This window comes from Mus caroli, unplaced genomic scaffold (genome assembly GCF_978045245.1).
Source record: "Mus caroli unplaced genomic scaffold, Mus_caroli_1 scaffold_13, whole genome shotgun sequence".
Taxonomy (NCBI): Eukaryota; Metazoa; Chordata; class Mammalia; order Rodentia; family Muridae; genus Mus; species Mus caroli.
In genome coordinates, this window is record NW_028227268.1 from 28288972 (window position 1) to 28310261 (window position 21290).

The 21290-nt window shown below is 39.5% G+C and overlaps 1 protein-coding gene across 7 annotated transcripts in view; it reads right to left on the reverse strand.

Annotated features, from left to right (window-relative positions):
* The window catches only part of Spag9 (sperm associated antigen 9), a 132511-nt gene that overhangs the window by 27833 nt on the left and 83388 nt on the right, over positions 1-21290 (reverse strand). For all 7 annotated transcript variants that reach the window (XM_021175541.3, XM_021175540.3, XM_029483615.2 and 4 more), the window contains 10 exons: positions 14549-14606; positions 13050-13202; positions 11905-11956; positions 9805-9935; positions 6512-6568; positions 5418-5591; positions 4264-4393; positions 3720-3809; positions 3165-3332; positions 2588-2759 (listed from right to left, as the gene is read on the reverse strand). In XM_021175541.3, the coding sequence (XP_021031200.1) occupies positions 2588-2759; positions 3165-3332; positions 3720-3809; positions 4264-4393; positions 5418-5591; positions 6512-6568; positions 9805-9935; positions 11905-11956; positions 13050-13202; positions 14549-14606 (1185 nt within the window). The remainder of the gene's footprint in view (positions 1-2587; positions 2760-3164; positions 3333-3719; positions 3810-4263; positions 4394-5417; positions 5592-6511; positions 6569-9804; positions 9936-11904; positions 11957-13049; positions 13203-14548; positions 14607-21290) is intronic.

A 21290-nucleotide genomic window follows, 5' to 3' on the forward strand; every position in this document is an offset into this window, starting at 1 on the left:
AAGTTAACTTTATTAACTATACCTATTAACTTATACTTTCATCAGATTTTTAAATCCTTTTTTGGGGAAGGGATTGAGACAGAATTCTGCTCTATAGGGTCAGGCTGGCCTTCAACTGTTAATCTAGCTGCCTCTGTCTGCTTCATAACCGCTGGGATGACAGGCATATGCCACCATACCTGACCTTCTACTTGAATACTTAAATGGAACAGTAATTCATATGCCTTCTAGTTTTCTACTGACACCCCCAAGTTCACTGGGTAGTTTTCATATTTGGACAAAGATTAAAATTATAATGAGAAATATCTTATTAAATTTGAATGTCAAGATAACACTGGATAACTTTTTTTCCAAAGTAGAAATAGGTTAAATCTAAAAGGATCTAATATATTAACAGCTCAAGTTCTAACAGTATTTACTCAGACCCAAATAAGATCAAGATGGATATACCTAAGGAGAGCCAATTATAGTTCTGGCATTACCCCTTGACAAGAGCAAGTTCTTAGGTCACTGTGTTCAACAAAGACCTGGAAATCCTGTCTTGGATCCTACCTACATAGACCTCTCAAGAAATTTTTCGTACTAATTAGAAATTGAACAAAGTACATTCTGAGAAAAACAACAGGACACCTTTGCTCTGTGAAGTTAAAAACAAGTAATATCTAATATCAAGTCAGGAAAGAGGGAAGAGGGTGGTGGTTCAACAGATAGAGGTGCCTGCTGTCAAGCCTGATTGATTGATGACCTTGAATTTGATCCCCAGTACCGACATGGAAGGAGAGAACCAACTCCTGAGAGTTATTTTTTGATCTTCAAAACGGGCATTGTGGTATGATGCCATTTCTGTTATCACACAAAATAATTAAAATGTAATAAAACTTTTCTTCTTTAAAAATTTGGAGGTGAGACTGGGTATTGTGGCGCACGCCTTTAATCCCAGCACTCGGGAGGCAGAGGCAGGTGGATTTCTGAGCTCGAGGCCAGCCTGGTCTACAGAGTGAGTTCCAGGACAGCCAGGGCTACACAGAGAAACCCTGTCTCAGAAAAAAAAAAAAAATGGAGGGGGTAGGGTACTAGAGAGATGGGTTAATGGAAGCACTTGCAGAGAGGACCATGGTTCAATTCGGCAGCTCACGACTATCTGTCATCCTAGTGCCAGGGCATTTGATGCCTCCACAGACAGCTGACACGCACATAATATACATACAGGCAAAACTCATACACAGAAAATAAAAATACATTAAAAATCATTTTTAGCTGGATGGTGGAGGCACACACCTTTAATCCTAGTACTTAGGAGGTAGAAACAGGCAGATCTATGTGAGTTCAAGGCCAACATGGTCTACCTAGTGAGTTTCAAAACAAACAGCCAGGCTACACAGAGAAACCCTGTCTCAAAAAACAAACAAAACAAGCAGAAAAGAACAAAAGGACAAAAGAAAACAAGTAGTTTTTAACTTATTATGACTACTACTATTATTATTGCCAAGATAGGCTTCTATATGCTATCATTAAAAGACATGCAATGGCTTAAAATATTAGTAAGACATATAAAATATTTAAGCATTTACAATGGAAAGCCATTTTTATTTTTATCACTTTAAAATATATTACTTTATTTATTTTTTTGTTTGTTTATTTTTTTTTGAGAGAGTTTCTTTATGTAGCCCTGGCCTGAAAGATGTATAGCCCAGTCTGGCCTTGGAGATTCATCTGCCCCTTTCTTCCAAGTACTGGATTAAATGTGTCACCATCAGCCGGGCGTGGTGGCGCACGCCTTTAATCCCAGCACTCGGGAGGCAGAGGCAGGCGGATTTCTGAGTTCGAGGCCAGCCTGGTCTACAAAGTGAGCTCCAGGACAGCCAGGGCTATACAGAGAAACCCTGTCTCGTAAAAACCAAAAAAAAAAAAAAAAAATGTGTCACCATCACCCAGCTTTAAAGTACTTCTTCTTCTTCTTCTTTTTTTTTTTTAATGATATCAAAGTTGTCAGCTTAGCCTTTTTGTTTTCTTTTGGAGACACAATCCACTATGTGGTTCAGGCTAACTTTGTCTCAAGGGAAAAAAAAAGTATTTCAAGCACAATTAAATAACAGGGGTGAGGGGGAGGGGGAAAGTGTCATTTCTTTTATGGCTGACTAATATTTCTGAACTACCGTTTTAATTTTACATGTTGATTCCAGGACTTCAGCTGGCCTTCCTCCTCCTCTATCAACCAGCTCTCCCTACATATTGCCATTTGTTTTCGAGACAGGGCTTCTCTATGTAGCCCTGAACTACAGGGCTTTGAACTCAGACAACCTGCCTCTACCTCCCAAGTGCTGGGAATAAAGGTGTGTGCCACTACCACCCGGAATCATAGTGCCATTTTTTAAATACTCTTCACACAATTTTTAAATAGCTAAAAAACATAGTTATTCAATGGCTTCTAGTCTATTTTAGATCATCGCTTACTAGAATGTAAAGTCTGTAACCACAAACACAGGAACACAACTCTTATTATCAATTTCCACAACTCCACACCCATCTCTACCCAAAAGGAGGTGCAGGGAACACAGGGAGGGAGGAGACAAGAGTCTTGCTTTACCTGGGACACTGGCAATGCACAGAACATGAGAATTGCAAACAGTGAAACTGTCTAGAATGTTGCCAGGCTGAACAGCATCAATGATGATAACCTTTGTAGTTGAGTGGGTGCTGGTACAGATCCAGACTTGACTGGACAACTCTTCTTGATTTTTTAATTCTTTCTGCTGTTCCTGAGTGGGCAGAGGAAAATGTTTAAAATTATATGAATGTGCAGATATTCTTAAGACTGTGTTCTTATACTAAAACACAATATTATTTCAAGATTATTTGGAAGGGTCAAAATATAATTGTTTATACATATTTCTGGATTAAAACTTAGTAATTAAAGCAGGTTAGCAATTAAAAAATAGTCTATGTCTTCTTTGTAGTAGTGGTTATATACATTTGGCACAATGGAATTGTAGTCACTTGAATCTATGTAAATAATACCTCAATGTAATGAATGTTAAAGGGACATCTGGGGGAAAATAAGTGCACAGCAATCCCCACGATAGGTTGCCTCAAACAAGTTTTGCATTAAAGAGCTGAAGTCTTACACTCATTCATCAGGATGTCAGGTGTCAGTGCGTACTTACCTTGAGTTCTTGATCCAACTTGTCTAAACTACTCTGAGACGCACTCCGCTGTTTACTGCCTTCGGTGTCCAAACCAGCAATATCCTTGTAAAATACACTCGCTCCAACAACAGACCCGCCATCTCTTGTCTTGCCACCAGATAAATTGACTCCTACAGCACACCACAGCTTCTCAGAGGCAGAGGGCAGGGAGAAAATTATTATGTCACTTTTTTTCTTCTACAAATAGTAAGAACAATTTCACCTTTTAAAAGATAACTATAGGTAGAACCACAGGTATTTCAGTATACTCTAGTACTGATCATGAGATGTGGTAGCACATGCACTTAGGAGAACGAGGCAAAGTGAAAGGGTTCAAGACTAGAACAGGGAAGAAAAAAATAGAGTTCAAGGCCAGCCTGGAGTGTATAGCGATTCTGTCTCAAAATACAAAAATAACCAAGTTTTAAAATGAGCAATCATTTCACTACAAAAGCAGTGTTTAAATAGTTTTTTAGGGGTGGGAAATCTAACTGGAGTTTGAAAGTCTCTCCTTCAATGTTACAGTTAGCTTACCTTCATAGACGCATCTTTTTCATCTAGTGGTCTGAGATAGACAGGCACAGGTAAATTTTTCATCTTATTTTCCCCTTGACCATTGGCTACCTAATAGGGACACATCAGTAAGCCCAGTTAGCACTGAAATTACAGAACCACTGAGACACAAGCACACATGGCAGTTACACACTTGTTCCTAAAATCAACTTCAAGCTCAATTCTGTCATTCTCACTTGAAAACTAAGCAAAAACTCAAGCAGCAATTGCATATAGTAAGTACAAAAGCTCGGCAGGAGGTAGAAATTCACAATCATATATGTGCACACCACTACATGTTTGTACACAAAAGTGCTTAGTCTTTTCGGAGTTAGAATGTTTATTTACATTCTAGGGCTCTAAAAAACAGCCCCAAAAGCCTACATCCTCCACATTTGCCTAAACACACCAAATCTAAGCAAGCTGAGATGAGAAATTTAGGATATTGTTTCCAGTTCACATCTTCTAAGCACACTCTTCTCAACCTGCACTTCCTGCTAGACATGCTGGTCACATTTCCAAGTACCTGTTTGTACTTCTGAGGCAGACTCCAGCCGAAAGCTTGCACTCGGCCATCTTCCTTCTGAACGTGAGCCTTCACCTGTCGATACTGCTCTCTCTTTTGCTCTCTGCGGGAGGCTAAACTAGCCTCAGTTCTAAAAGGAGACATTTGCTGTTTTAATTAAGAGAATGCAACAAAACCTCTAATCCCAGCATTTGAGTCATCCTCGACTATACCCTAGAGCCTTGTACACAAAACACATACAAAACACACACACACACACACACACACACAATTATACCAAAGCTGATTTTTCCATGTTTGTGAAACCAGCCTTCAACTGGGAATAAGCAGCATGTTATATTACTCTGAGTTATTAGTCATCAAACTTAGGAAGTTTATTTAAATGTTATATTTAAAAGCATACATTTCTGAAGTAATTTGGATCTTCCTTTTCTTAACAAATACTGAGAATTTTCTAATGCCGTTGTTGAAGATGACTTAGTTTTAATTCTTTTAGTTTTATGTGTTCCGAGTGGTTTGCCTGCATGGATGTCTGTATACCATGTGCATGCCTAGTGCCGTCAGAGGCCAGAAGCGTGCGCTCTCCTTCCAATATATACGTCCAAAGAATGGAGCTCAGTTTATCAAGGATGGCAGCACCTTTACCTGCTGAGCCAGCTCACTAGTCCTTAAGTGCAATTTTCATAAGAAACACTGGCTACAAGTTATTCATTCATTCATTCATTCATTCACTCACACATTTTGGGGCAGAGTCTCACTCTGTGGCCCAGGATGACCTAAAAATTACAATCCTCCTGCCTCAGCTTTCATAGGTTTAAAATTACATTGCTAAGCTCTACAGGCAATTTACTTAAAAGCATCCATCTGTACTACAGAAAGCCATCCTTCTTTTTTCTTCTTCCCATTTCTATCCATAACCAACACACAAAATGGTCCCCTTTGTTCTGAAGACAGTTTATGTGTACAGCTGATGCTAGCCTTGAACTGTCTATACAGACAAGGCTGGCAAGGAACTAGTGATAATTCTCCAGTCTCAGCACTGAGTACAGGATTAACATAAGCTACTATGCCTGGCTACAGTCTCTTACAAGTTCCTGAGGAGTTAGTAAGGGTGACAGGTTCTAGCACTCTGTGCACTTGTTCAGCATACTTACTCCTCACTAAGGAAATCAAATGCCTTGGACTTATCCCCAGGGAGCTGAGATAAAGTGCTGCTCCTTTTCTTCACGGAGGGAGTCACGTGAGAGGTGGGGGCATTGTACTTCAGGTTAACAGGGGGTTCAGGCTTCTTTGCTGCATTACTTGAAGAGCTAAAAAGTCGGCTGAAACTAACAAAATAAAAGAGGCAAACAAACCCACAGATATGTCTATTACATGCATTGTGAAACCAAGCCCCAATTTCCCATAAATTTTTATAATCAAGAAAATTTCAAAACTTTACAAGGCAGTGAGTTAGACATTAGCAAAACCAGCTTTATGGTTATACTACAGCCTTAGCAGTCAGTCACAATCAAACTTGGACACTCGGGGGAATAGCTACTGCTTAGAATGCTAGATATAAGCAAGTTCCATAATGAAAGAGATGCTCTTGCGTACTGAAAGCTCCTACAAACAAGTACAATTCAAAGGCTCCTTGGCTAGCTAGGTCCTATGTGGGACAAAGTCACAGTGGTCAGTGAGCAGCAGGGGGATGACCGTGATAACAGCCAAAGCTTAGTGTGCAGTGCATACAAAGGTCTGCTACACTGAGAACACACATCACCAAGTTAACTCATAGCATGAATTTTCTAAGTTCAACTTAAGGAACTATTTTCATGACCACAGTTTTAAAACATTTATGCTTCCAGTAAACAGATTAATCTTAAAAGGATAAGATTTAACTTCAATAAACACACAGTACTTCTGGTACAAACAAAATCAAGTTTAACACACACAAGACGACTAACCAAACAGTACAAATACTACAGTTTTCATCATCTCTTTGATGAGGATTCCTGTGACTGTCAGTTTTAGAACCATTTCCCCATGGCTTTATGTACACCAGCAGAAGAGTCCACCAACTGCATAACCAACACAGTGCAGCTTACGATAGCCTACTTTGGGTCCTGAAGCACAGCCTTACCGAGTTGGCATGCTGTATATTAAAGAGAAGAATTTCAGTTTAGCTATTTCCTCCCCACTGGGCAAAGTCAGTATAATGTTCTTGTCTCCAAGTATCACCTCTGACTCCGGCCCTTACTCTACTCACAATTGCCAGATGCTTGACCTTTTTTTTTCTTGCATAGCTGGATTTTCTCGCGAGGCCCTAAATAAACAAATAAACAAACATATTATTAGATAGGTGTTCTAAGAAACTCATGAAATATAATAGAGTGAACCAACTTAAGTCCTATTAGCTCACTTAAGCAAGTAAGTTGCTCTGACCTTTCATGAGAAAGCCTGCTAAGTCAAACCTTGCTTAGATACAGTGCTAGACCTTCTTGAACAAGAAGCTAAGACTCTTGTTAGAGCATTCCCATGTTAGACAAATAGCCAATAAGTCCCAGTGCTGTTATTTAAGTCTTATCCCCTTTCTTGTTATTAAGAATCAAGGAGTTACTCTGCTGTTCTGACTAGCCCTGAACTCTTGGTCTCAAGAACGCCTCTTGTCTTCATCTTTCAAGTGGCTAGACTACAAGAGTAGGGCTCTGACGAACAACATTGGCACTCAGGCTGGGTGTAACAGCACATAACTCTAATCCCAGCAGTCTGGGACTGAGGTGGAAGGATTGCAAGTTTGGAGCCAGTCTGGAATAAGACCTCTCAAAGAACAAAACAACAATCAAAGCAAAGAAAAGATATACTCTAGCTCCCTCTTTAAAATACTGCTTTACAAATTCCTGTTCTTACTTTAAGGTTTCTTTTATCTGTACTCTAAATTTTGACAAAACAGCTTGGAACTACACTGCTCTGGTAGGCCACTTAATAAGTAAGTGGTGCTAAAAATGATGTGTGTGCTGGGCGTGGTGGTGCACGCCTTTAATCCCAGCACTTGGGAGGCAGAGGCAGGTGGATTTCTGAGTTCGAGGCCAGCCTGGTCTACAGAGTGAGTTTCAGGACAGCTAGGGTTACACAGAGAAACCCTGTCTTGAAAAACAAAAAACAAAAAACAAAAACAAAAAAATGAGGTGTGTATGAGGAGGTAAGGGTTGGAGGTTGGGTTTACAAACTTAAAAACAATGTATAAACTTAATGTGATAATCCAAACTCAAGAATATGAGTAAATTAATGGAAAGTGAGTTGACAAACTTTTCTTTTTTCTGTTTTGCAAGGGATAAACTATTTTTTATTGAATATTTTCTTTTTTTTAAGAAAACCTTCTTTTATTGGGTATTTTATTTACATTTCAAATGTTATCCCTTTTCCCGCCCCGCCGCCCCCCAAACCTCCTATCCCATTCCCCAGCTTCCTGTCTCTATGAGAGTGTTCCCCTACCCACCCACCCACTCCCACTTCTCTGCCATCGAATTCTCCTATACTGGGGCATCAAGCCGTCACAGAACCATGGGCCTCTCCTCTCACTGATGCCCAACAAGGCCATTCTCTGTTATATGTGCAGCTGGAGCCATGGGTCCCTCCATGTGTACTCCTTGGTTAGTGGTTTAGTCCCTGGGAGCTATGTGGGGGTCTGGTTGGTTGACACTGTTGTCCTTCCTATGGGGTTGCAAACCCCTTCAGCTCCTTCAGTCCTTTCTCTAGCTCCATTGGGGACCCCGTGCTCAGTCCAATGGTTGGCTGAGAGCATTCACCTCTATATTTTTCAGGCTCTGGCAAAGCCTCTCAGGAGACAACTATATGAGGTACAGAGTTAAACAAAGAATTTATAACTGAGGAATATCGAATGGCCAAGAAGCATCTAAAGAAATGTTCAACATCCTTAGTCATCAGGGAAATGCAAATCAAAACAACCCTGAGATTCCACCTCATACCAGTCAGAATGGCTAAGATCAAAAATTCAGGTGACAGCAGATGCTGGCGAGGATGTGGAGAAAGAGGAACACTCCTCCATTGTTGGTGAGATTGCAAGCTGGTACAACCACTCTGGAAATCAGTTTGGAGGTTCTAAACTGGATATAATACTACCTGAGGACCCAGCTATAACACTCCTGAGCATACACCCAAAAGATTCTCCAACATATAACAAGGACACATGCTCCAGTGTGTTCATAGCAGCCTTATTTATAATAGCCAGAAGCTGGAAAGAATCCAGATGTCCCTCAACAGAGGAATGGATACAGAAAATGTGGTACATTTACACAATGGAGTACTACTCAGCTATTAAAAACAATGACCTCATGAAATTCTTAGGCAAATGTATGAAACTAGAAAATATCATCCTGAGTGAGATAACCCAATCACAAAAGAACACATATGGTATGCACTCACTGATAAGTAGATATTAGCCCAAAAGCTTGGAATAACCAAGATACAATTCACAGACCACGTGAAACTCAAGAAGAAGAGAGACCAAAGTGTGGGTGCTTCAGTCCTTCTAAGAAAGGGGAACAAAATACTCATGGGAGCAAATACGAAGACAAAGTGTGGAGCAGGGACTGAAGGAAAGGCCAACCAGAGTCTGCCCCATATATTGTCACCAAATCCAGACAAACTTTTCTATAGCTGTTTCTGAATTCAAGGAGGGAACACTTACTAAGACCATGATCACTAGATGGCAGCACTGAGATTTAAGAGCCAATAAAGGACAACTATGTGTCCTCTCAAAAGTAGAGTTTAAAAAGGAAGTCAAGCCGGGCGTGGTGGCGCACGCCTTTGATCCCAGTACTCGGGAGGCAGAGGCAGGTGGATTTCTGAGTTCAAGGCCAGCTTGGTCTACAAAGTGAGTTCCAGGACAGCCAGGGCTACACAGAGAAACCCTGACGAGAAAAACCAAAACCAAAAAAAAAAAAAAAAAAAAAGAAGTCAGCGTGATTGCAAAGAGTGATTGCTAGAGGCTAACAGTATGGAGAGTGAATAGCAGGAGATCTATTATATCTATAATAGCTGGAGATCTATGGACTATACTGCCTTGTATGCACACACTGGCACTTAACTCCATGAGTATGAACCATTAAAACATAGTAATGATAAAAACACAGATTTGATTGACTGAAAGATGCCAAAGGAACATATATTTTACATGAAGAGAAAGAAAGGTGCAGTCAAATAAGTATATTTAATAGGAAGATACTATATATATTTTCATATACTGCATGTGAAATTGACATTGAGAATATTATTTCCTTTTTTTTTTTTTTTTTGGAAAAATGACCATTATTCCTAAGTGACAACAATTATCTCTTACAAGTTATGAGATTATCCTCTAAGGCCCAGTACTATCTCAGACACCTAAAGCTGTGGGACATCCCCGATCTTGTTCTATTATTAATCTAAATGTTAACTGAGGTTTCTCCTAGTAAACACTCAGGCAGGGTTTGGCTGGCAGTGAAGAACACATGCATCTAAGGAAACAGCAGGAAGCAACAGAACACTTCTCATACAGACCGGATCATCTCTGTCCATCGCACAGCTTCCTGAAGCTCCATCAGCCTCTCTTTGTACTGGTTTCTCTCCATGAGAACTCGGGCCATTTCTACTCTGGTAAACCGCTTCCTCTGGGCTGTAGGAATGTCACTCTATAACAAGAGGATAGCAAATCACTCTGGGAATTTACATGTGATTTGGTATTAAGACTCACACTTAAACCAAATCTGAAGTTTTTAAGCATTTCTTTATTTCGAACTCAATGACTTTAAAAGAATTAAGTCAGAATTATTGCTAGAGAATAGGATATGAACATGGAAGATAGACAGAAATAAGTCTCCAAAAAGCATGCCCAAGTTAACTTCCTTCTCCTGCTGATTTCTCAGCTTTCTTCTGGGGAAGCAGGTAGGTTTAATAATAGGGTTTTGCTTTGTTCAGAGAAGCATGTATATTTTAGATCAACACTGAAATCATAGAACAGTGAGACAGAAGCTTTGCTCAAACCTTAGCAGTCTTCCTACTTTGTCCTCCTGCCTCAGAATTTAGCCCACCTCTTCAAACAAAAGTCATCCACAAATAACAAAAGACTTGAATTCTACTGGGTAGTGGATGGTAGCACAGGCCTTTAATACCTGGGCTAGGGAGGCAGAAGCCTGGTCTATAGAGCTAATTGAAAGATAACCAAGGCTTCAAAGAAATCCTGTCTCAAAAAGCAAAAAAGTAAACAACAACAACAACAAAAAAGGCAACACAGTAATACCCCCTCATGAGTAGGTATAAAAAACAAAACAAAACAAAAAAACCCAAACTCCAAAAATCTACAAGTCTCCATTCCAGAAGGCTTGTACTATTATGTTCTATGTTTTGTTGTTAAGACAGAAACCTAAGTACAAGTTGAAGTAGAAACCACAGAACAATGCTACTTGCTGGCCTGCTCTCTTGCCCATGCTTGGTAAACTTTCTTATAGTGCCAGAATCATCTGCATAGGGATGGTACTGCCCATAATAGGCTTGGCTCTCCTTTATCAACTGGCAATTAAGACAATCCCTCAGTCATGTCACAGACCAGCCCACTGAAGACAATCACTCAAGTGAGATTCTTTTTTTTTTTTTGAGGTGACTGATTGTAGTCTGAGAAAAGGGTGACAGTTCATGATAATTAGAACAATGTGTACGTATTTACATGATGAAATTATTTTTTTTTACTTAAACGATAACAGATCATGACTTCCTCTGGGGTGGAGAATATATTTGGCAATATTCTAGGTTTTTTAAAAATTACATTTACATGTATTATTTATTTTGTCTATGTGTTTTGTGTGTGATACATATTTATGTATGTATGTGTCTGGATGCATGCATTCTGAAACACACATGGAGGACAGAAGACAACTTGTGGGAGTGTGTTCTCTCTTTCTACTATGTGGTCCTGGGGATTGAACTCAGGTCATCAAGCTTGGTAATAAGTACCTTTACATGCTGGGCCATCTTGCAAGCCCATCTAAATAATTTAATTAATTGTTTTATTAATTAAGGATCAGCACACATGTGGCACACAAACAGGCAGACAAAACCCACAAAATTAATTAATTAATTTGTGTGTGTGTGTGCACATGCGCCCCCCCCCCCATCCTGTCTGGGCTGCCTAACAAAACCTTACCTTATAAAAATTAGAAGCCAGGCATGGTGGTGCACACCTTTAATCCCAGAACTTGGGAGGCAGAGGCAGGTGGAATTCTGAGTTGGAGGTCAGACTGGTCTACAAAGTGAGTTCCAGGACAGCCAGGGCTACACAGAGAAACCCTGTCTCGAAAAAAACCAAAACCAAACCAAAACAAAACAAAAAAATTAAACATAATAGCATGCTAACACAGGTCAGAGTACTGAACCACTGAGAAAAAGTGAGCGTGTAGCATTAGAAAATACAGCATGTGGATACCGTATGGAAGCATGGGCCAGCTTAGTCATGGCCCAGAAACATGTCTTCTTTTAAAGGCATGCATCTATCTATCTATCCATCTATCTATCTATCTTTTACTTTATTTCTAAAATAAGTATTAGTAAGGTAATCCCAAAATATCAAAAAACTATAAGAAAAACAGTCCCCAATCATAAACTTACATCATCATCGTCTTTTGCTTTTTGCCTTGCATCTTCAGCTTCTGCACGAGCTCTAGTAGGAAAAAAAAATATTATTACAACAAAATTCATCTCCAAAAATAATGAAAGAATAGGTAAATCGTTTTATTTACCACTAAAAGATTACGTTTCTTTTGCCCAAAGGGTAGCAGACTGCTGCCTTCAACTTGGAAAACTGTTATCACTTCTTGAGAGGTGGAAGACAGAGGACAGGTGTCAAAGCCATTCTCTGCTACACTCAGTGAATTAGAAGCCAGTCTGTGTCACATAAGGCTATCTCAGGAACAGAAAGCAACAACAAAAGCAAGCTACATGGAGGAAAATAATACATTTTTTTAAAAAAATTGAAGATTTAAGGATTCTTGTTTGTTTTTTAAAGATTTGTTTATATTGGTGTGTGAGCATGTGAGTGTGCACCAGGCAGTTGTGAGATGACTAATGTGGATGTTAGAGACTGAACTTAGGTCCTCTGGAAGAGTAGCAAGTGCTCTTAAACCTGAGCACTCTCTCTAGTCCTAAAGATTTTTTTTGTTTTTGTTTTAAGATTTACCTTATCCTCTTTGTGTGTGTGTGTGTGTGTGCGTGTGTGTGTGTGTGCGCGTGTGTGTGTGTGTGTGTGTGCATGTGCATACAAGTGCATGCTTGAAAAGGTCAAAAAGAGGTGTAGCTCCCCTGAACCTGGAGTTACAGACAGGTCCTCTGGAAAAGCAAGCAAGGAAGTGTTTCTTACTGCTCAGCCATCTCTTCAGCCCACAGTTATAACTTTTGACACCAAGATGGAAAGGAAAAAGTAAAAGAAAACAAAACAAAACATAAAACAGGACTTTTTGGTTAAGAGATTGGTAAACAAAGAGGGAGGCCAGCTCATAGCAGAGTCAACTAAATGGCTGAGACCCTTTACTCTCTTCAGGTAGCTCTTGGTCATTCCTGGTTTGAGTGTGCTGAAGGTCTCAGTCTCAGGGTTATACCTATAATTCTTGTGGCACCCTGGCAAGGCGTTTAGTTCAGAGCAGGAGTGTATCCCAAGGTAGCTATGACCACAGCCCCGTAGATGCAGATGGCAAACAGCCTCAAGCTGTGGTGTCACAGGCCGCACAGCCCGGCTTCCAACAACTGCTGACACTCACTTCCTGAGCTCTTCCTCCAGCTCTCTGTTCTTCTCCTCCAGCTTCAGCTTGGCTTGTTTCACAGCCGCCAGCTCTCCTTGCAGCACATCTTTCTCACAGGTCAGCTCATCCACTTTTGCTATTAAGTCATTCTTCACTACATTCAAAGCATTTCTAAAAGATACATATTTCAAGTGCATCATTACAAATGCCCTTCCAAATCATAAAACTAAACTATGCGCTACAATATATTCTTCCTATTGTTTTCATAGAGAAAAGTCATAAAATCATAGTTTAATGTTTGCTCTTCATACTTGCCAACCTAATAATACAAGATATACCACTAATAAAAAAAAAATCAGTATTATTTTTCAGTGTAAAGAGGCAGGAATGTCTCCCGGCTTTCCTGGCTGGCAGATGAATGAGCAGCCTTTTAGATTGCATGCAGGTACTGTTGGAGCACTGAGTGTGCACTCTGGACTACTTTGACAGAAGCAGGTTTTTGAATGTAACAAGATAAGTCAACTTGAGTTGTAATACATTTTGGGGAATGAGTTCACTACAAATTGTGACTGTAAACATTGTACTGTAAATGTTTTGTAGTTTTCCCCAATAAAATTTTTTGGGAAAAAAAAATCAGTATTAAGAGAGATTAAACTTAAAAAACAGCTTTCTAGTCAGGTAGTAGTGGCACACGCCTTTAATCCCAGCACTTGGGATGTAGAGGCAGGCGGATTTCTGAGTTCGAGGCCAGCCTAGTCTACAGAGTAAGTTCCAGGACAATCAGGGCTACACAGAGAAATCCAACGCTGAAAACCAAAAACAAAGAGAAAAAAAAAAACCAGCAAAGGTATTATTCAACAATATAGTCAAATTCTCTTTGTTGTTGCCGTCAGTAATTCCTGAGAATGTAGTTTAAATTAGAAATAAGCTGAAAAGAAAAAGTATGAGATACAGTACATGTTGGGTGTGACCTCATTTACAGGCAGTGGTGTGTTGTGTGGACAGGCATGGTTGTTCCAAAACTGCTCTGCCAGAGCAAACTGACAAGTAGACCCTCTACGTATCTTCATATAACAAATGACCTGTCCTCTTAAGTACGCCAACATGCTACTTGAGTGCCGTAAGGCTCCACAAACTACTCCAAAATATAAAACTAAGAAGAATAGCTCTACAGAATCGGCAGGGTAGAAGGCAAAAACATTCATGCAGAAATGTAAAAAACCCCCAAAGAAAAGAAAATAAGAAAATGACACATCTTAGAGGGGAAAAGAGGTGCATGATACATCCAGAATGTCGATACCTGTGTGGTGGGAAAGAAATAAAAACTAAATTACAAAAATTCCAGAGCAATAAAACCTATCAGGGCAATAAAGTGTCCATTACCTGCATCTCTGTGTGCACAGGTGCTGAGAAGAGAAGGACAGCACAGTGCCTGCCATGTCAAATGAGTAGGAAAAAACTGGCGTGGACAGAGGGAACTCCTAAGTTTTTATCCTGTGTTAGCCTTTCATACTTACTTGGTTTCCAGCAGCTGTGTGTTCTCTAGTATGAGATTCTCCACTTCACGACCCATTCCTATCAAAAGAAAAATGATAAAAACCTTGAAAATAAATTTATCAAAAATTACATAGGAGCTATGGTCCTAAGATCTATTATTTTTGGCTTTTCTTTGTCTACTTCATTTGATGTATTTACTGAATGGACTATGAAATTATAAATAACTAGTCATCCCAGACCAAAGCTGAGGATTTGGTTAGCTAAATCTCTTTGCTGCTCTGTGTTTTTTAGATGGATCTTGCTGTGCTGCTCTGTTACACTGCTCAGACTGTCTCAGTCTCCTCGGCTCAAGTCATCTTCTGTCCTCGGCTTCCCAACAGCTGCTGGTGTTGATGCAAGCCCCAGTCCCCAGCTCTTCTTGGCCAATTCTTTACAGTTCTTTTGTTTTCATAGAAAATATTTCAGGAGGATCAACATTTTTCTGCCAGATAGTCTTAAGAAGTATTATTATTTAGGGAAAAAATGAACATTGGTAGGGCTCAAAATTATTTCTAAATCATAGGTGCTATGTAGGCTTCTGCCTAAAAACTTAGATAGATGACTAATAAAAGATAAGCAGAAAGAAGTAAGGCTGAAGACAGAACCCCAATGCAGATGAAACCTTACCAAAGAAATTATGGTCTTAAAGCCCATGCATTCCATGTAAAGCAAAAACAAAGAACAAGAAATGTTTTATGTAAGAAACAGCATGAAAACATATTATTAATCTATAAAGTTTTATGCATGATAGAAAAACATCTAGACGCACAAATGTTATGACTCAATGCATGATGATGTGCAAAACGCAGAAATAAAGATGATCTCCTTCTCTCACAAAGATGCTCTCTGATATACTTAAAAATGCTTCACCAATTCTTTTTTTTTTTTTTTAAGATTTATTTATTTTATGTGAGTACACTGTAGCTGTCTTCAGACACTCCAGAAGAGGGCGTCAGATCCCATTACAGATGGTTGTGAGCCACCATGTGGTTGCTGGGAACTGAACGCAGGACGTCTGGAAGAGCAGTCAGTGCTCTAAACAGCTGAGCTATCTCTCTCTCTAGCCCACTTCACCAATTCTTCCTCACAATAGATTGAATTTAATTACAATGAAAACTCCAAGTCAACACTACAAAGTGCCACACATAAAATAATAATTTTCAGTTGTTACTTTATAGAACTGTGCTTAATATTAAATAAATAGTACAAGATATATAAGTATTTAGTGTAAGATCCAATATAGTCATCTTTCAGAAAAATAACGCTGTTTGCTTTTCATAAGAGATTGAAGAAATAAAACAGTTCATTGAAGAATAGGGGAGACAAACAAAACAGAACAAAACAAAACAAAACAGAAAATGAACAGCCCCAGCAGAACAACCCCAAGAACTCCCTATGCACTCGACCCAAAAGTCATGGGATAATGCTGGAGAATGACACAATATTTATAATTCAGGAAAATAAAAAAAATATATATTTCTAAAGTTAATTACTGTTGGGCAGTGGTGGTGCACATCTTTAATCCCACTCAAGAGAGAGAGGCAGGAAGATCTCTGAGTTTGACGTCAGGCTGGTCTACGGTGAGTTCCAGGACAGCTAGGGCTACATAGTCTGTCCTGAAAACCATATCCCCTCCCCAACCAAAAAAAAAAAAAAAGAAAAGAAAAGAAAAAAGAAAAAAAGGAAGTTTATGAGGTTAATGTTTTTTAATATTCTTAATAATTTTTAAATTATTTGAAACAAAACCAACTTGGAATGTTAAAAAAATTAATGCTGACATATGGATTCTTATTTTGTGTGTATTATAATTTTTCAAATATTCTCAAACATCACAAATAGCACAAAAAATCATATTTTATTCACCACAAACTGGGGTAGTGAACCTGAAAGTTTCCAAATTCTATCTCCAAAATGAATTTTCCTTAAATACTAGTGCTAACTTTTTAGTAAAGGTATAGAGACAAAAGAAATATAGCTCAGATTTGCTCAAAATGCTTATATAACAACTGTAACAAACTCTCAAACATTTAGAGCAGCAATAAAAGCTAAAAACCTATGCAAAGAAAAATGGTCAGGCAGGAGACAAAAAACAAAATATGATGAGAAAGCATCAAATGAGAGCAGCAGCCAAGAACACCTAGCTTAGAAAGCAGTAATGGGAAAGTATTTAAAAACATACACACCAGAATATTCCCCTGGGTTAGCAGCCCAAGAGAAAAAGGAATAAGAAACTCAATTAGATTGTTTTTAGGAAGCAAGAATTAAACCCATTTACTTTAAGATGAGAAATATCTAAATATCTAAATAAGAACTTGAATCAATATAGAAAAACATCAACTATATATAAAAAGTATAAATATTATAAAGGAAAAAGTGGATATTCCTGAGAACATATCTTATAACTACAAAAGTATAACTTAAACTTATACACACTCAATGAAGAATTCTCTTAAAATGTAGTGTATAAGTAGGATTATCCAAAATAATTTTGAAATATACCAATAAAAGTAATTAATTATATGAAAAATACTGCTTGAAGTGACCTATCTCTATTCAAGAGTTAAAGTCTAAATAATATAAAATACACATAAATTTTGCCTACAAAAATAAGCAAAAACCAAGGAAAAACCCAAACTCTTCTGCAGTTTTTATTTAAGACTGTTAAGCAGGCCACAGAAGGTCACACACACATATGACATCTGAGTTATCGGCAATTCCGTGAGATGGAATGCTGCCTGTGTCATCTTACCCACAAGTATACATTCTTACAGAGGTGCACACTCTAAAGAACTCTATTCAAAAGGTAAACCACAGATTTTAAAGTGAAACAAAACTGTCAGGACAACTTCACAATCCCATTCATTCACTTAAATGTTGTGCTGTGCTAAATACGCAACAGCAGGGAAAAAAGACACAGCTGAACCCAACACAGCGGACTAGTCTATCCAGGGAGAGAAGTGCAGACAACAGGGGAGCGTAAGGAATAGCATCATGAAATTCACTGCTGTGGACACACACTTCAAGGACAATTATGCTTTAATTGGGGATCAAAAAAGAATTTTTGGAGGACATGCCACTTAAGCAGAGATAAGGAAGATGAATATAAGCAAATATTTAGGAGACAGGACAAATAGGACCTGAAGACTGGTTGTAAGAGAAAAGTGAGAGTCTAGATGGACAGTTCAATGACAGCCAAGATGTTCGCTCACTGACATAGAAGTACTATTAGACGGAGAATCTCAGGGAAAAGACAATGGAGATGATTAAATGAACTCTGCATATCAGATGCAGGCAGATATATGCAAGGGATGTCTGAACTCTGCATGTATGCCCTTTCTTTCTCCTCCATACCCCTCAAGACTTCTCATATCTTAGGGGGGCCTAGTGGTCAGTTTAGAAATAAGAGTCTAGAGTCCTGGACTGAAGTGGGTGGAGTTTACACCCTCACAAAGACATACATGCAATCAAAACACCAATGAACATAAAATTAATTTATATACATATACATGTAAAACCCCGTCTGAAAAAAGCTAGTAACAGGAGTAAATACATCGTTCCACCCCCTCTACAAACCCTCCACCTCGCCCCCCCCCCCAAAAAAAAACCAACCCAAGCAAACCTACAGACGTGTGAAAGAAGAGCAGAGGAAGTGCACCACAGTAAAAGGCAAGTCTGATAGTATGGGAACCCAACAAGGATAGTTTAAGTCAACAGTTTTGTAGAAGTCATGTGAAATATCAGAGGCAACCCCTGAGCACACTGGAAGACTGGAAAGGAACGAGGCAGGTGTGGAGAATGGCAGTGGCAGCACAACAGCGAGCAGAGACTGGAGAGGTCTGTGCAATGCCCTGCTGTATCCAGTATCTAGAAAGGGTTGCAGCAAGTAACAGGTATGTCTCATACAAGAATAGAAAAGCAGGACAAGAACTGGGAGGACAGTGAGCAACAGGAAGCTTCTGGATTGGCAGAAAATAGTTTCTAATTTTAAAAAGGAAGGGACGACTCTCTCTCCTCTCTCCTCTTTTCCTCCTTTTCTCTGTCTGCATGTATTATTCCCTTGTTCTCTCTCCCCACGCCCCTATGGTGACTTCTGTCCTTGAGACCATTGAACTTGCCTGTGAACAGTTTCCCCATAAACCTGCCTTGTTTTACTTTTAAAAAAATAAAAATAAAAGTAGAAAGGAAGGGGCCTGGGCTGGAAAGATTGCTCAGCTCTTAACTGCCAAATTAAATTCCCACCACCCACATGGTGGCTCACAACCATCTGTAATGAGATCTGATGCCCTCTTCTGGTGTGGCTGAAAACAGCGATGGTATACTCACATATATAAAATAAATAAACCTTGAAGAAGAAGAAGAAGAAGAAGAAGAAGAAGAAGAAGAAGAAGAAGAAGAAGAAGAAGAAGGAGGAGGAGGAGGAGGAGGAGGAGGAGGAGGAGGAGGAGGAAGAGGAGGAGGAGGAAGAGGAGGAGGAGGAAGGAGGAGAGGGGGGAGGGGCAGGGAGGGGGGAGGTACCTAAAGCTGGGCATGGTGATTCACACCCACAACCCATGCAGTAAGAGGCTGAAGCAAAAGAATTCCAACAGATCTGAAAACAGGGATTGGGATGGAGGGGTATTCTTAGTAAAAGATAGATAGTGAAGTTGAAGAAATCCACATGAATAAAGAGAAAGAACATCTTGGGAGATAGATAATCAAGTGTATGATTTCCAAGTAATAAAGAGCAGTTACAAAGAAAGCAATTTTAAAAGTGTTATCCAAAATAAGAAAGTTAAATAAGATGATATCAATAAAAAGAAAGGAAAACGAAGCCAGGTGGTGGTGGCATATGCCTTTAATCCTAGCAGAGGCAGGCAGATCTATGAGTTCAAGGCCAGTTGGATTACAGAGTGAGTTCTAGGACAGCCAAGGTTACACAGAGAAACCTGTCTCAAAAACAACAACAACAACAACAAAAAAAAAAAAAAAAAAAAGGGAAGGGAAACAGTTGAGGTTATCTCTTTCAATTATTAAAATGCCAATAAAGGTAATCTGCATGTTGAACATATGTACAGTGATTAAAGGAAACTTAATTCTCAACAAAAGCTTGAGAACAAAACCTATCAAAGTGAACGCCATCTAAAGAAACAGAGGACGCACTTGCTCCTCGGCCAGGCAGAGATAGGGAGCTTTTTGGCTGGCACAGACCCACCCTGCTGTGTGAGCTTTATTAGGATCCGTGAACTGCACACTTACCATGTACCCTGAAGACAAACTTGAACTCTGGTTGTTCTGTCTTTACCTCCCAAGTGCTGGGATTATGTGTGCTACTACAGCTGGTTTTAGCAGTGTAGGGATGAGCCCAGGGCTTCTTTATGCTAGGGAAGCACTCTGCTGACTGGACTCCATCCCTGGCCCTCATTTATCATCTTTGATTAAAGAATTTTTGTAGGCTGGGTAGTGGTGGCGCACGCCTTTAGTCCCAGCACCTGAGAAGCAGAGACAGGCGGATTTCTGACTTCGAAGCCAGCCTGGTCTACAGAGTGAGTTCCAGAACAGCCAGGGCTACACAGAGAAACCCTGTCTCGAAAAACAAACCAAAAAACAAACAAACAAACAGAATTTATGTAGGTGTTAAGTCATTCATTTTAATATATTTAAATGTTATAATCTGGAATATTCTAGAGCTATATATGCCAATATCTGCAAAGCAGGAAAGAATAGTGTAAGGTAATCCCTTATTGTCAGCACGGAAAGGAAAACAAAGAATTTTGCTTTTAACTATAATTCTGACTTTCAGAAAATACCTGACTCAACTAAAAGACCACCATTATTTCTACCTACTATGTGGCTTAATCCTTGACAGGAAAAGAAAGTTACATTGTCAGTGACTTCAAATTTTGCCATACTCATTGCTGGGCTTTATAAGGCAATGATCGTACACCATTCATCCTTCTAGGTGCTTCATTCAAAAGGCAATGGCAAAGACATAGTGATAAGTGATTCTGGTGGCTATTACATAATTTTAAGTATCTGTCAAAAACTTAAGATGCTGTGCTCAGCAAGCATGCATTTATCTCCTTCTGTTTACTGAATGTGGATGCCATAGTCAGTGGCCTCAAGCTCTTGCCACTGGGACCTGCCTGCAATGATGGATTACAGCCTCAAATTAATACTTGACAAAGGCAACTTCAAGAGGGAAGAATGTATTTAGGCTCAGAGCTCACTGGATCAGTACTCCCAGTTCTTAAAAAGAGAAGCCTCTATTAGCTGCAGGCGGGAAGGATCCTAACCTGTTAAAGTTATAAGAAGGAACGGTAGAATGTTCCGCCTTAATTGAAACACTTTTATCACCCTTCTAAAGGCTGGGAACAAGGAGGAAGAGGATGGCAAGAATGTAAGGGCTAGAAGACAAGGGAATCTGCTGCAAAAGATGTTGCCTGGACGCGCCATGCCATTTCACTCATGAATTCACTGCAGCTGTGGTTGCCTGAGTGAGACCTTCCATCCCAGAAGAATTACTGGCAGGTAATGGTTGCTGGCTGTGGGAGGTCATTTTGTCAGTGGTATATCTACTGAAAGACAGCCCATGCTCAGACAAGTAACTCACAAAAGACATGGAAGCCGAAAGAGGAGCTTCTTAGAAAGAAGGGTTTCAGTTGAAAGGAGAGGGGACATGAAGAAGGGTAATGAAGTAGAAGTTGTCACAATATACACATCTATGAAACTTTCAAAAATAAAAGG